Here is a 16,925-nt window from a genome sequence, read left to right on the forward strand (position 1 = left end):
AAATTGATATGATTTATCCTAAACAGAATATTGATAACAAGTCAAATTGTATATAAAATTATAAAATTGATATTAACGTTTTTTTTATCTTCTTTCTTGTTGATTTGACGAAGGTTTGTATAAAATTGTTAGAACGAAGGGTTTGATATTTTTATGCATCTCTTTACGGTGCTTTGAGTTTGACCTAATTCATTAACAAATTTTATATATGTGCAAATAACTCACTGTGCTTGTGTTTGGTAAAAAAAAAAGGGAAAAAAAAAAGAGAGAGAGAAGTGAAAAGAAGGAAAGTATGTGAGAAATAAAGTAAAAATTATTGTTCAATAAAAAAAAAAGTAAAAGAAAGTAGAAGAAAAATGAAAAATTGATATTTTTTAATTGGTTTATATTTGATTAAATTACATAATTACCTTTTACTATTACAAAAACTTTTAATTGGTGACGGAAAGTAGTTTTGTAGTCTAAAACAACTTTCATACAAATCCTCTTATTTTAGAAGAGGCTAAAATTCACTGCAAATCTACTAAAACTAATTTACACTTCCCTTAAATTACTTTACTTTTATAAACACTTTTAATTGGTGAAAGATAGTTATGCAATTTAAAACAATTTTTACACAAATTCTTTCAATTTAGAGAGAGTTAAAATTCATTTGGAGCCACCAAAACTTTCTTACACTTTCACTTATTTTTACTCGATCAAGCACACTCTCAAAGCTAACTTCCACACTCTTCCTTCGTTTTCCACTCTACCAAACACACTCTTTGACTTATAGCTTCTCAAAGCCTGGCTTTATGATATTATTTATGTCCACACAATTTTCTTTTCAACAATTTTAAAGAATCCGATGACTAATAAATCACTTTGACAAATGTAGCTTTAGCGGCAACAAATGAAGAGCCCATGAAAACTGAATATGTTTGATGGCATTATAATCAACATTGAAGTTAATAATAAATAATTTTGATGAAAAAAGTCAAGTGGTAAAATAAAATAAAGGAAAAAGCTTGGTCACTATTAAAATGATGTTTAATCAATAAAAATAATATCCTACAAATATAAATTAAATCTTCAGTTATTCAAATAATGTTTAATCAATAAAAATAATGTCCTACAAATATAAATTAATCTTTGGTTATTCAGTTTTAGAATACTATATCATATCCATAAAATAAAAAAAAATAATGAAAAACATTACAATTCACTCCACTTGTCAATCAAGCTCCTGTTGAAATTTTAATCACCGAAAGAGAATAACGATAAGGCACATTAACGCTAAATCTCATGATGAAATATTTTGAATTCAAAATATTAATAATCCATCCCCATAAAGTGGATATCCAATCCAGATGAAACAATCGGAAAGTAAATGGCATTAGACCGCAAAATCTCACATTAGTAAGTTTGTTGTTCCACTTCTCCAAATGTACACAATCAGGAAGCCAATTACAATTGACTTATCATTATCCATCACAGGTAAACTACAAGAAGTAAAATGAAACACCAAAGAAAAGAATCATGCTAACATATAACTGAGCCTTTTTTCCTCAAAGGAATATTCAATCTCTTGAACCAAGTCACCTCCATAAAGAACTGATGTGGATGTGGGAGTTGAATTTAAGTTTATATTTTTCAACACTGATGAAGGAACTGGAGTCATGGCCATATTCATTGGAATTGATACTGTGGAAGGGGTCGCTGGGACAGGAATAGGCATAGCCTTTGGAGTTCTATTCTCTTCATCTACCACAGAAGCTGTCTTGATCGGAGTAGTAAATGGCACATTGTTAAGCGGCACTGTTTTCTGCAACTTCTCACTCTGTTTATTCCGTTCATCTGCAGCATTTGACATATTAGATTTTGAAGATACATTAGAAGAGATGGGAGAAAAAGGTTGTCGCGTCAGAGGAGATTCTATGACTTGAGTCCCCGCACCAAATGAGTACTTTTTTACAGGAACGCCAGCAATATCCAGTCCTCTTCTAGCTGTGAAAACATAAGCAAAACCACAACTGTTAATTTCTAAATAGATCCATGTGGTACAAGAAAAATGATAATGCCTATATATTGGTAACTTAATGTGCCAGATAGATGTGGCTTTGACTTCCTCCTTCAATATCAAACCAAAACGAGATGCATAAAAATATCTTTGATTCCACATAAAAACCTTAAATCAAAAAGCCATCATCAAGAAGAGTTACTTCAGAGAATCTGTAATAGCTGGTTTTTGTGACAAGTTGGATACATCAGCTACATTGAGCAAGGTCCTTGTGTCATCCATTTTGAGAATAAAATTCACAGATTGGAAAACATTATATGATACTGGAATATTACATAACCATTTCCTTCCTTAAACGAAGAAAAAAGAAGGCAAGAGAAGAAAAGCTAGTGTTTCCAAACAACATTTTTTATTTTGCTTCACAAGATCTGGAGCAAAAGAACCTTGACCGATCAAACAGACACTGACCACTTGAGCCAAAACCTGCTAAAAACTAAGAGAGCAATAGAGTTTTTTCTTCTATTCGGACAAACAGGAAAAATAAACAATTATGAACTCTAAGCGAGGTATTTGTAACCAACCCCCGATAGTATGACCAAATAAAGGTAGAGAACAATAGAGTTTAAAGAAACTACCTGGTGACAAACATGAAACGCCATCATCCAGGTAATTTAGATGCTCAATTTGGTGTGCTTTGTCCATCTTTCTCATAGCACGTGCATGTGTAGCTTTTGAATCAGGTTTTGGAGTTTGAAGCATTGCTCCTCCAAGCGACACTCTTCTACTAGATGCACCTCCGGTTGACATCCTAGGTCCCTTTTTTACACTCTGGGGCTTTGAAGGACTTGGTTTTGACCCATATAGTGCCTCCTGTTCTGCTATCATTTGTCCCTGGAGTTTCTTCAGGTCCTGAAACAAAAAAATGTAACATTTAAACAAATTTATAAAACATCTATTTCAAAAACGATGTAAGGTCAAAATAATGAGGCTTGGAAATTTATTTGGGATTCATATTTAAATGTGATTAGAAGCCCTTACCCGCTGCCTACGACGTTCTTGCTCTTTCTCTTGCCTTAATATAGTGTATTCTTCAAGCATTGAAAGCAGACGAATCTACAAAACCACACACAGAAGAAATCACTTTGAGGATTTACTTGAACAACCAAAACTTCATTATCAGACAAGTTCCTTGGAGAGAGTACTTACACCATCATATGTGAACTCAATGCCTTTTTCCTTTTCCCATGCAATAGTTTTTGAAGACAAAGCATCCACCATGGCTATATGCAAAAGGAGAGACGTTTTAAAATTATACACAAACACTAACGGAGAAAAACAAAAGTTCCATCCAACAAGCAGAATCACATGGCTTGGACATTGGATAGAAAAATAGTGTTGAAAGAAAAATGTAGTGCAAAACAAAACTTGAAGAAAACAATATCAATCAAGAAAATAACTAAACTAACGTCCATACTTCATTACTCCATAATTGCTTTTGGAACTCGAGCAAAGTCAGAACAATAAGAACTATCATTACTACATAATTGCTATTGGAACTCACAAGCAAAGTCAAAATATTCGGACTCACTATACTATAATGTAATCCACTATAATGCTGGTTCGTGATTTAGTTTGATGTTAGCTCATTGAGCCATAATGGTAAAGGTCCAATAACAAGTAACACATTAGTTACAAATATAGCTAAAAGTTAAGATCTATAAATACCTGGAATTTTGTTAACCAAGGCCCGAGCTTTCTCAGCTCGCTTGAGAGTAAGATGAGCACCTCTCCCAGCATTGTATCGATTATCATCCTGGAAGATAAACAAAATAAACAGTTAAATTATTATAGCTATGATTAAAAAGTGAGTCAAAATGGCAATTTTGAAGGTTATAAATAACTAACCCTGTTGTACTCCTCAAGCCAAGACTCCTCATCACACGCTGCTAACCATTTCTCAACTTTTTCAAGTATCTCTTTTCTGCTAAAAGCTTCCTCTTTGACCTGGGCAACCTGAAGTTCAATTTGTTCAAGCACACAAGCAGGGTCCACAGCTCCTGCATCAAAAAGGAAGAGGCAGACCTTTAAGATTGCAAAGGAATTAATTGTAATCATATCAGAAACACCTTACTAGAAAGCAGAAAGTTACCAGATTCTATGGCATCAACAGCATATTCCACTGCATTATCTATTTCTGGAACCAAATGAGTCTTTCGACAAATCTCCTCCAACTCTGTTCTCTTCTTTAATACAAGCTCTTTCATCTTGCTTGATTTTAACTCTTCTAACCTAGCTACTTCCGCCTCAACCTGTGTGATGAATGACAATATTGGCACTCCATGAATTGTGAACCATAAAAATAAAAAATAAAGTCCCTATTATACTCGAGCAACTTATAACTCACACAGTTGATGAAGTCCACGGACAAGGTGTTTGGTTCAGTTACTTCATGTTCTGAAGCAGCTATATTACAAGTAACATTTTGAAACATCTGCTGCTCTTCAACAGGGGTGTCCATCAAGTTCCAGAGCTCCAACATTGTTGTTGCAAGGTCTTGGAGCTGTCAAAACCATAAGTTATTTACAACTATTACCAGAGGGAAAAAAACACAAAATTCAAAAATACAGAGCAATAAAATTTATTTCTAAATCATTATTTACCTTTTGCATTCTCTGTAATTTAACTTCCCGCAGTTCTTGTATAGCAACAGCTAATTGCTGAATGGTGTCATTACTTACACTCTTAGATCCTTCTGAGTCCACCAAGCTGGGATGAATTCTGCTAATTGTTTGGTTAAAATCCAAACCAAGCACTAAACAAAGAGAATTCAATGTATACAGCTGCTCCTGTACTTTCTGTAAGCGGCTACTCTGCATGAAGATAAGATACAAGCATAGTTACTAAAAGTAATAAGGGACACAAAAAATGATTATACGAGTCAATGAAACAGTCAAAAAAAAAAAAAAAACTAAAGTAGAAGTAGATAATTGACCTTCTCAATTTGAAGTGCATGCAGCTGCCTGTGCAATTCTTCAAGTTTTCTCAAGGATAAATCAGTTTCATCTACAGTAGCAGGAACGTACTCTCTGGTACCATATATTTCAATTGAAATGCTTTGAATCTGCTCTTGAACTTCTATAAATTGACTATTACGCTCAGATTTCCTTTTTTGCATCTCCTCCAACTGCGGAATAATTCTTGCGTGCTCTTCCTTCAGGCTTCCAGCATTTTGATCAGACTAGAAAAATGAGAAAGACACAAAGATTACAAGTAGTCAAACTAACAAACTATCCTGACCGAAAATAGCAAATAACTAGTCTTTAAAGCTATATATAGGGCGGTAAATCCACTTAGGGATGCGTTTTCTTTTAATGTGGATTTTTTTTTAAGAACTTTTTCCACCGGATTCAGATAGTACAGACATGCCTTAAAACAACAGCAATCAGATTACAACATTCATAAAATATCTAACCTGTCTAATATGCACTGGTCGCTCTCCCATTGATGAACAAATGGCTGCAAGTTCTGCCTCACAATCAGCTATTGCCTGCCTTAATTGAGCTCTAGACCGATTTGCCAGATCAACCTTCCTTCTGTATACTTCTAGACACTCTTGTTCAAGCTCAAACAGCATTCTGTCTCTGTCAGACTCAGTCTCCCCAACTTCGTCCCATATTATCTAATAAATAGGTCGAGGCAAACAATGAGAAATTCTTGCACATTTACTGAATATTCACCACCGGCTGGTGAGAAAGGGGCGATGGGAAAGACAACTGCAGCAAAATTTAATACGTACCTGAAGCTCGTAGAGAAGTGTTCCACAAGTTGTTTCCGATTGCAAAAGCGGATCATTTTGAGGTTTGGACATTTTGGGGAACTTATATCTGCGAGAGACATTCTCATTAAAATTCAGAAAGACCACATCGCAAAATAGCTGTCATACTAAATTGACAGGACATTTTTGTATCATACAATCAATATATCATACATATAGATAGTAACAAAACACTTGTCTACAAATCAAAGAAGCCTTCATTCAAGGGGTACCAATTTAGAAAACGACTTTGAATTTTGATCGCGGTTCAAAAGCAATTTTATAGCCAATGCCAAAAGGGCAGCCAACACTCCCAATATGTTAATGGTTAGGGCTCAATTCAAATAAATACGTTTGCAAGTGAAACGATCCATAATGAGACAACTTTTTCGTTCCTAAACAGTGAATTGCAAATATACAGCCTCTACAGTTACACTTCACAAAACAAAAACCTGTGAAACCTAAAGTAAAATCCACCACACCTTAATCACAAGGACAAAACCAAGGGCTCGGCAGAACAACTAAAGAGCAAAACACTACATGAGTGACATTACTGCTAGTGCTGAAGCAGTACATTCATTTTCTCAAACTCATCGTCTCGAATATAAAAATAGAAATAAAAATAACAAAACAACATTTACAAAAAAAAATAAAAATCAATTGAACCCAAATAGAGGAAAGAGCATAAAGCTTTGTTGTATTAATCCGATTCAGAGAAAGAGTGCAGCGATCTCAGCTGGAAGAAAGTGGAAGTAGCTACATTATTAAAATTTCAGAAAAGCGAGAAAGGAAGCACAAAGTCGCGTGGGTTCAAGAAGCGAGAAACAGAGTAACCGATTAGACAGCGACAAATGAAGTGAATTGAACCATCTAGATTTGGACAGAGGTTTCAATTTCCCATATTAGGGATTTGAGATTTGACTGGTTCCAGTTTTTTCATTGATGCGAGAACTGACCTGAAAAACACAAGGGATCTGCGAATCGCTTCGTGGTGGTCGGTGCTGAGAAGAGGAATGAGTTGATTTTGTGGTGAAAATGAAAATGAAAATGAGTTTTGGAAGAAAATGGATTTGAAGTTTGAATTGTTGAGAGCGAAAGAGAGAGAGAGAGAGAGAGAATGTAGCCGTTTTGATTTTGAAGAAAAGGGACCGTTGAAGAGCGCTCGTTGTGGATTTGATTTCGATTTCGATTTTATTGCTTTTCTTCTCTCTAAAAAAAATAATAATAATTTTTTTATTTTTGTGTGGGATTCGGATTCTTTGAAAAGAAAAAGGTTTGAGAGTGAAATGGGAAATTAAAAAGACAACATATTTGAATTTCAAATTCAGAGGAGAGAGAAAGTCGTAAGGTTTTGATTTCAAAGTATTATTTATTAATTACTTGCTACACAATTCTTACCAATTGGATGAATTGGGATTTCCATTTTTGGTAAATGAATTGGTATTTTGTTTTTTAATTGAATTGGAAATTTTAGTTATAATATATTAATGTTGGTTAGAATTGGATTGGATTAACGTAACCTACACTATGCTTTTACCTGTAAGATGGACTACTGTTCTTGTTGAATTTCTTAGTTTAATGTTTGACTTGTTTTTTTTAAGGTATTGTTGTTAAATAATGACATTTTCACATGAATGCTACTTTTAGCACCGAAGAAATACAAAATTATATACTATAAAATTAGTGCAGGATACTAATAATTGTTAATATATTGCATTTGGACATTTCTCATCTCTATTAAAAAAAAAGTATGTGAAATAAGGTGATGCACCAAATATTTAAAAACAGTTTTACATTTCATCAAATTACAAGCTTATCATTTTATGATATATTTTAACTTTTATAATAAATAAATATTAACAGTGATATTTGATTAGTTAACAATATAAAACTATCTTCACCATTCAATTTAAAATGTCCATTTGCACTCTTAACTATTTTTATATAACTTTTCAGTTCTTCCTTCATTTAATTTTTTTCTTTAAATAAAAGTCAAAATTAAATATGAGATTATTGATACTTCTAATATTCTTAAAATAAGACCAATTAAGTGATAGAGATGTCATGATTTATTAATTCAACAAAGATTTTAAAAATTTTATTAATAAAAATTATTATGATGACAACAAAATTTAAATATATAACCTTATCCATACTATTTTAGGGTGTGTGTAAGAAGAAAAAGAAAATATGTATAAAAATTAAATTTTTATTTTATTTTTTCTTTATCAAATGACTATTATTTCTACTTTGTTTTCTTTATATTTTTTACATTTTTTTTTCTTTTCTCTTTATCAAATGCAAACTTAATATCTCACTAGGCTGCTCCTAAGTTCTAATGATTCTAAATATTTTAATATTATACAAAATATTAATAAAACACTGCAAAAATTATAAGAAAAAATATATTTAATAATAATAAGGTGAATAATCATATTTGATTTACACTTTTCTCTTTTTACTCATTTATCTTTTAACTGATTTTAAAAATTACTCTTCTCGTAACAGTTATTTATCCACAATTATCCTTCATTTTTAATTAAAAATTAATTACATATATAATTAAATTTACTCTAAAAACTATCAATATAGAAAGCACATTTTGACTATTTTCTATCTATTGAAGATAAAATTTTGATTAAATTATATTTTTTGTTCTTTTATTTTTGTTGATCGTAATTTTAATTTCTTTATTTTAAAATAAAATATTTAATCTTTCTATTTTATAAAATATAAAATTTTGATTTTTTCATCAAGTTGATATTCATTGATCGTTTCATTTTAACATTATATGATGATTTATTACAATTTAAGTAATATAATATTTAGTGACATGACATACATAAATAAAAATTAAAAATAACATGAAAAAGATCTTTGTTTGGATCTATTTTTTTATAAGTGATTGATATTTATTTTATTAATAAAAATCTTATTTGTATATTTTTTTTAATTTTTATTTTAAAATTTCATGTTACTAAATGTCATATAACTTAAATATGAATATATATTATAATTAACAATTAGTAGATATTAATTTGATAGGAAGATCAAAATTTCGTATTTTTAAAATTAAAAAGACTAAATGTGTTTGTTTTAAAATAGGGAGACCAAAATTATGAATTGATGAAAATAGAGATATTAAAAATATAATTTAACCTAAAATTTATATATCCTACAAAACAAAAATTATAATAAATAAAGTAATTTATATATAAATTTTATGTACAAGCTTTTATTTATTTAAAAAATATATTATAATAAAAGTAAAGTCTAACTATAATATAATAATAATAATAATAATAATAATAATAAATTACAAACCGTCACATATCTATACTTCTATATGTTAATAAAGTTGACTCTCTTTTTTTTTTTTAACACATTTGTATAGGATATTTTCTACTTTTTATTATAACTAATAATCTATTTTATCTTAACTTTTATTTTCTTTTTCATTTTTTACTTTTTTAAATAAAATATATAAAAAAAAAACATAAAGTATCTTATTTCCACTAATTATTTAATAATAATAACAATAATATCTATATCTATAATCTATAATCTATAACATATAAATAAAGATAATAATTTGATTTGATGTACGTATTTTTTTTAAATAATTTTACTTTTAAATTTTTAAATATTAAAAAATAATTATTCTTACAAATATAAGATTTGAATTCAAAATCTTGAAATTTAAAAAATAATATTAATATATAATTACTCTTAAACTTTTTTGTAAGATTCTTAAATTTATCTTTATGAAAAAATGATACCTTTCTAACTTTTTGTTTTGCCTGTTTTAGGAAAAAAGAAACTCAAAATAAATCAAGTCAAACATTAGCTAAGAATAACTTAATTGAACTTCTTTTGCCAAAGTTTTCAAAACTTGGATAACTTAAAGAAGTATAGTTTTGAAGAGAAATGCTGGCACAATACTCTCTCATACTCTCTTTTAAACATACTCTTTCTAATTAGTTAAATTTTATTAGAAAACATAAAATTTAGTTATCTTAGACATTATTTAACAACTCTTTCTTTCTTATAATTTTGTAATTTTCAATAAATTCTAACAAATGAAAATGAATTTAAGAGAAGTGAATGTGTTTAGAGATTATACTGATCCTCAAATTTCAAAATACTTTGAAAGGTTACCAAGTATCCATCATTTTCCTGTGTCTGTCGGACAACTTTCCAAACAAGAACAATATTTAGCACAAATCCTTGGCACAAAATATCAAAAACTATCCTGGCCAATGCCCTGGTAACACGCAAATGCAAGAAACAATATAAGGTGATATTTAATATCAAAACTTGTACAGGATCATGTAGTAGTACAGATGACTTTTGATGGTTGTGGAATAACCTAACATATTATCATCCCAATCTTTTAAAAAAAAAATCTCTATAATTAATAAATATTCTATGAAAAAGATTCAAGTTGGCTACTATCTTTTACCCCTTCTCAAACAATCACATTTCTACACAAGTCATACCCAATTGAGTGCACAAGCACAACATTTGATAGTAAAAAAATAAACAAATCTCATGATGCCCTTCCACCTTCATATTCTCTCCTAATGATTTCAAACACAAGTTCATTCCAGGTATCAACAGGGCCAGGCATGCACCAGTGCAAGCAATCCTGTGGTGGTGGCCTTCCATCTGGGCCACGTTTTGTGATCTTATTAGGGTCAGGGCTCCTATAAGGGCCAGGGTGACCATCATGCCTGTATTGAAAGGCTTCAGTGATATCCATTAGCCTCAACTTTGATTTATTTGTTACTCTTTTCATTGCTCGGTCAAAACCTGTGACCTGTTGCTCATGCATTATATTTGTGTGTACATTTTCCACCAGTTCACCAAGTGCAAGAGGCTTAACCTTCCCAGTGCATGATCCACCGGTGTTCCATGCCCCACCCTCATAATGGTCAGGAGAGTAGGAACGCACAATTGTAAGGCCTGTGTAATTTGGAATTGTACCAATTGCAGTAAGAATTGTTTCAACAGATATGCCGTATGCTTTAACGCTGTCAACCTTCATCTGCCGAGATTTGTCCGGCCACCACAACTGTCCTCCCACTATCTCATTGTTCAAAATATACACAGACTGCTTGGCAAACCAATGACCAGAAGAAAGAACAACCACATCAAAGTTTGGGATATGTTCCATCAACTTCTCATCAGGGGCATCAAGATGGAGCTTATCCACACCGGCTGGAGCATAATCAAATGGTTCAGATGTTAATTTGACAAGCCATGAGGACCATATCCTGACAATCATAACAGAGGCAGACCTAAAATAATATCGTTGCATATGACGATTTCCCCGATTCTTTGGTTCCTCTACCTGAAAGTACAATATTTTTATTTAAGCTTCTCACTGCCATAAAATGGTTGTTCACGTATGTAGAACCCATGTATGTGTACTTTATACAAATATAGAAAGTCAAATACATGATGCTGACAGGCAACAAACCATTTGATCATGAACATGGCAGCTGCAGCACCAAGGCCACATGAAGACAACTCTTGACCTGGTGCAAAATTATGTCTTTTTTTTTTTAATTTTAATGAGTTTGATGGGAAAGGCAATGGAAGCATTAAATTAAAAAACCAAGTTAGGATGAAAATAAAGAACTGCAGGACCATCTGCAATTTTATAAAAAATGAAATATTGAGATAAATGAACTGCATCTCACTCGGAGCTTGGTTTTACCTTCTAAACATGTTTATTACAGAAAAATGCCACATATAGACATATCAAATACTACTTCCATTCCTATTTATAAGACCCAACTTAGAACAATTGTTTATTCCTTTATATAAAACCCAATTCATATTGTCTCATGTTAATTATTTTTAGATTAAAATACCCCTAATTAGAGTGTGTTTTCTTAATTTGGTAAAATGCATTAATTATAAATTTTTAAAGATCATACACTCTAATTGGTTAGAAGAAAGATAAATATTAATTAGGAGAGAAAAATAGTATACAACATACGCTTTAATTGGATAGAAGATATGTGAGTATTAATTAAGAAAGAAATGTAGTATAAGGATAGTTTTAGAAAGAAAAAAATATATAAATAGGACAAATTTATTGTTATTAACTAAATTAATTACTTTTTTTTAATCTTGCTGAATTAGGTAATTGGGTCTTATACATAAAAATGGAGGTAGTATAAGAAATCAAGGGTTGCTTCAAAATGGCTAAAGGATGTATTTCACAAGTGCCAAGAGGATTTTCTTGAAATTTTAAAATCTAAGCCTAGTATTGCATGCAAATTTTACAAAAATTAAGCATCCATCACAATCAGAGAGACAATTTATTTCTTCATGTGACCCAAAACCAAACAAATCTAAACTCAAAAGGAAATTCACAGTTTGATATTAACATCAAAAGCTATCCCATTTGTTTCTTTAAAGAACTATCATGTTTAAGTCTTTCCCTTGAAGCAGGAATTTCCTTAAGATTTAGTCTATAATTTGCAGACAAATTGAACTATCAACTATCTATGATTCAGTCATGTTTGAATTGGGCAACCTTATGGATAATCTCATTATCATGACCAGAATACCAGTATCCAAATTTAAATATTTAAGAGGTAACCCTATTTCAAGAAAAATCATAATCACAAAAAATATGCATATCATCCAATAGAAGATATTGACAAGAAGTCAGCAAAAAAGTGAATACTTGTATCATCTTGGAATCATTTTATCTTTTAGGCAAGTCAAATCAATAAGGAATAAAAAAACCAACCTGCCACAGAATACACAACATTGATTCCATCTGGTTTCGAGCTACTGAATCCCCAATGAAAGCCAAGGTCTTCCCTCTCATCAGCTCCAAAAATTTCTTGGGATCAAATCGTGGGAGGTCACACTGAAAGGGCTTCCATCGCCAATTTTCATAATCCTGGTCAGGCCTTCCATTACCCTGGCAATTCTGCATCTGTGTCAATACAGGGCATGTATTGTTTGTGTATAATGGTCCCAGTGGATCATGAATCCAATTTCCATGGTACAGATCACAGCCTACACAACAGAAAGGGAAAGAATTAAAAAACCCATTATGCACAGAGTAACTCCAAACAATATTATTAAGAAATAAGATTGTACCAATTTACTATGAGAATTTTTTTTTAACAGGATTCAACTACTAACAACTAACATATGTTGAGAACATTTGAAACCTGTAGCAATACAAATGAAATCTCCTCACTTCAAAAAACAATAGCTATTTGTCGCGAAACATTAGCAAATTATTCGAACCTAGTAATCTGTGTCCATCTGTATGTGTTTGTGTCTGTGTCATGTTTGTCAACCAAACTAGACTACAGAGGGCTTAAATTGTAGTATGTTTTTGAAACCCGTAAACAAAATTGAATCAGATGTTTCATATTTGACTCAGTAGTCCATATAATGAAATGTTACAACCCAAAGTCAAGACATCAGTCTAGTTATGGAACACGCAGGCAATGAACTCATATTGTGGCTTGTTTACTGTAGGAGAAATACAATAAAATGGAAGACCAGAATTAAAAATAGGGTAGTTATATGGTAAGGCAGTTATACATTTATGCAGCAATTAAGCAGGCCAGAATTTATAATGGGGCAGTTATGCACTTATGCAGTAATTATTAAATTGTGTAATAGGGCAGTTATGTAACAGTTATCTGATTGTATGTGGTGTAGTTTATAGGAATTGGTGTGCACAGTTTGTTGTACAGTGTGTTTTTTATGGTTTATTGAAACAGGACTCTAGGACTCTAGTTGCACAGAACTGCATGATTCATGTGCAGAATGCAATTCAAATTATTCATGGTGCGTTTTGAGAACCAAAATGATTCATTCACTGAGTTGCATTGCCAGTAGTGTGAATTGGATTGTGTACCGTACGATATTGATAACAATGGTAAAAGCAAGCTGTTTTAAATCCCAGATAAAGATGTGTAGCCACTGTTGTGAAATTATATATACATATATATATATATATATAGAAAGAGAGAGAGAAGGAATTCACTTATTTCAAGACTTACTCCACACAATAACTCATGTTCTATATTAAATTTCAACTATTTAATCGTTAAACAATAACTAAAAGTTCTTAATACATAGATGTACAAATTTTTTTAAAAAATTGAAAAATCATACTTCGTTAAATAGATTCAAATTTAACATATAAAATAATTTTATGATTATCCGTTAACTTGAATTATTGAAATGGAGTATCAAATAGTTTTTTCAAATTTGTATACTGTATGCATTAAAAATTTTAACAGTTCGATCATTGAAATTTGATGTAGAACATGAGTTATTCAGTAAGATATGTCTACTAAGATTTACTAGTAAGTAAGTGAATCTCTCCTCATATATAATAAAAACTACTAAAAATTCATGGCATTCATAATTAACAACAAAAGGTCATAGATGTATTAAACAAACATACAAGTAAACACCAAAGATAAAAGTCAAATATAAGTTTCCAAGACAAAAAGCATCAATCATTACCTTCTAAATCCAAATCTTCTTTATCACTTCCACTACTATTACAGCCATAGCCATAGATTTCATCCTCCTTCCCCCCCCCAAGAAAAAAAAAAGGCCCTAACTTCTCTGATTTGAGGGATTTTATTGAAATCAACATGTAGGGCTGCTATCCTGTCTATTATAGCCACTGTTCAGCCCGTTATTTGGTCCGCTATGACCACTACATTAGAACGCTCTGCTATGGAAGCCCCTGCATCAGCTAGGGGCCACTCTGCAGGTATAGCAACACTATACTGTGCTATTTAAAACCCTGTGCAAAAAATGGATTTTTGAAGTGTAAATCATGGTAGCACTACTATAGCAAGTAAAAAGGTGCTATTTTGGCCACAATGGCTCTTATTGAAAACCACTCCGCTATCTGAAATCAATAGCGGCCTAGGGTGGTATGGCCGCTCTGCTATAGCACCACTACAGTGCGCTATTGACTACTCTGCTCCCTATCCCCAAGGAAAAGCATTTTCACACTCTTAGTTAACTCTATTTAAAATTTTAAACAAAGACCAAAGTAAATGAAAGGCTACTAGACAATCATACTAAAATCAAGCTAAACTGGTGGAAACAGGAATCTCATTTCAGGCCCTCACAATTGCATATCATTGCCCACAGCAAAAATATTTTTCCAGACAAAAATTAAATTTTCTCTCTCTAACAAAGTCTAATAGAACAACGGTAAATTTGAAGCAGGATGTATATATTCACGTGTTAAAGAATAAATCTATCGCTCCTTCATTTTCTTCTCAAAATTAACTGGACAGATAATGAAACGGGTGTTACATAAACAAGATCACAGTAGCAAGTTAGAAGACAACAGCAATGAATTAAAATTAATAAAATGAAACTAATTCTGACACTATGGCTCCAATGTGTTTCCAAAAGGAAGTGAAGTAAAGAAAAGCAAAAGCAATTTTGTGACTTTGATATAATTGATAATATACAACAAGAATCGTAAATACAATGATACATCGACAGCAAGCTAGTGGAGGAAAAATAACAACTGCAACCTGAATTTACTGAACCAGCTTACCAGCATTGGATGTGTTATTCGGCTTCTCTACTGATGCTGGGACAGCAGTTGGTGTGGAATCATCAGAAGACATAGAGGTATCATTTGATGCTGTACTTACAGCACTAGTCTGATTGATCAAAGGCACAGAAGTGGGTTCCTCCATTCTAATATTATCCGTCTTGGTGGAAGAATTGGTACCTGCCAATGGCACAGTTGCACTTGAATTCAAATCAGGTCTTGAATTTTCTTGAGTAGACAAGCTACTATTGGCTACATCTCCACTGCCACCTAACGAAGACGCTGGTTCTCCTGAATTTGAAGCTTCAGGATCGCTATTCACTTCCTTGGTCAATGGCAGGTTTGCCGAAATAGACTCACTTGAGTCTACTTGTGAGTTTGATTTAGCATCAGTTTGTTCTACCTTATTATCACTAGACACCTCCGTGGCAAGTGTGGAAGGTTGCTGATTAGAGGGAGATTTATTATCAACAAGATCTAAACTCTTATTCAAGTGGCTATCAACAGAAGCTTCATTTGCTGGAGACACAGGCAAATCTAACTTCTCAGAACTACCTACACTATAAAAATACCCCTGAACCGTGGCACCAACTGGTGATGATACAAGAACCCAAGAAGCATAAATTAAGAAAACTGCCAGTGCTCCTACCAAAACTACAATCCAAGAAAGAGGCCTTGGATGAGAAGACAATCTAGGAGAACCTTTGAGGGAAGTCCAAGCCATGTCATTCATTCAATACAATCAAGCCCTACACTAAACCCTGAAGCGTCAAATCCTTCAAAACTAGACAAAATACATAAGCTTCCACAGAGATTCAAGCAACTAGTGCCTAAGATGAGATTAATCCCCTAGAGCAACCCTGTTATCATGACCACAAAAAAACAAATAATCAATATGATACAAAGAATAGTGACAGAAAATGTGAAAAAAATAAATATCTAGAACTTAATTTAAAAGAAGAAGAAAAATTAAGTAAATGGACATACCCACAAAAGAAAATTAAGATAAAAACAGATTTGGATCCCCAAATGAACGAAAAGCAGAAACCTTTGTGAGGAGATTTTGTGGGTATACAGTGGAGAGGATAGTGAAAATGTTGGATCACCGAAAAGACGCGGAATTGGGGTGGAATGGCAACAAGTTTTGCCTTGGTTTCGGATGCTTGTCTCAATGCGCAAGGAATGAAACGTTGTTCGAGAGAGAGAGAGAGAGCCTCAGATGTGTTTGTTTATCAATTATCAACAAGAGCCTCACCTAAAATTCATGGCTACTTCTAGGTTACATGCATGTGATTTTTTTTACTTTTTTTTATAGATGTTTCTCTAAAAAGGAAAATAAAAATAGGAAAAGTTTTGATAATGGACACAAGACACACTTCAATTTCAAAGGTTAAGGATCCACCGACTCCAATGTCCTATAAACTATAAAGAGTTAAATCAGTTAATTAGGTATTAGAATATAAATTGATTTTGGTTTTGGTTTTTTTTTTTTTTTGGGTAAGTTATCAATGAATGAACTGATTATTTAT

The 16,925-nt window shown here is 32.0% G+C and overlaps 2 protein-coding genes across 3 annotated transcripts; both read right to left on the minus strand.

Moving 5' to 3' along the window:
* Positions 1-1,350: 1,350 nt before the first annotated feature.
* LOC109805907 (65-kDa microtubule-associated protein 3) lies at positions 1,351-6,984 on the minus strand. The gene is made up of 13 exons (XM_020368195.2): positions 6,770-6,984; positions 5,796-5,883; positions 5,472-5,678; positions 4,992-5,237; positions 4,660-4,869; positions 4,404-4,559; positions 4,149-4,308; positions 3,905-4,056; positions 3,725-3,812; positions 3,206-3,279; positions 3,038-3,112; positions 2,635-2,908; positions 1,351-1,986 (listed from the first exon to the last, which is right to left on the minus strand). Exons 2-13 carry the CDS (start codon positions 5,865-5,867, stop codon positions 1,517-1,519), a joined length of 2,184 nt encoding a protein of 727 aa, XP_020223784.1. The 5' UTR covers positions 5,868-5,883; positions 6,770-6,984; the 3' UTR covers positions 1,351-1,516.
* Positions 6,985-10,092: 3,108 nt separating this feature from the next.
* LOC109791028 (protein YLS7) lies at positions 10,093-16,721 on the minus strand. Of its 2 annotated transcripts, none has more exons than XM_020350291.3 (4): positions 16,445-16,721; positions 15,397-16,256; positions 12,583-12,857; positions 10,093-11,166 (listed from the first exon to the last, which is right to left on the minus strand). In XM_020350291.3, exons 2-4 carry the CDS (start codon positions 16,127-16,129, stop codon positions 10,363-10,365), a joined length of 1,812 nt encoding a protein of 603 aa, XP_020205880.1. In that variant the 5' UTR covers positions 16,130-16,256; positions 16,445-16,721; the 3' UTR covers positions 10,093-10,362. The 2 variants fall into 2 exon arrangements, with proteins under 2 accessions (XP_020205880.1, XP_020205871.1); XM_020350282.3 differs by having other exon boundaries at positions 16,384-16,720.
* Positions 16,722-16,925: the final 204 nt, after the last annotated feature.

This window comes from Cajanus cajan, chromosome 7, assembly GCF_000230855.2.
Source record: "Cajanus cajan strain Asha chromosome 7, NIPB_CcT2T_4, whole genome shotgun sequence".
Classification (NCBI taxonomy): domain Eukaryota; kingdom Viridiplantae; phylum Streptophyta; class Magnoliopsida; order Fabales; family Fabaceae; genus Cajanus; species Cajanus cajan.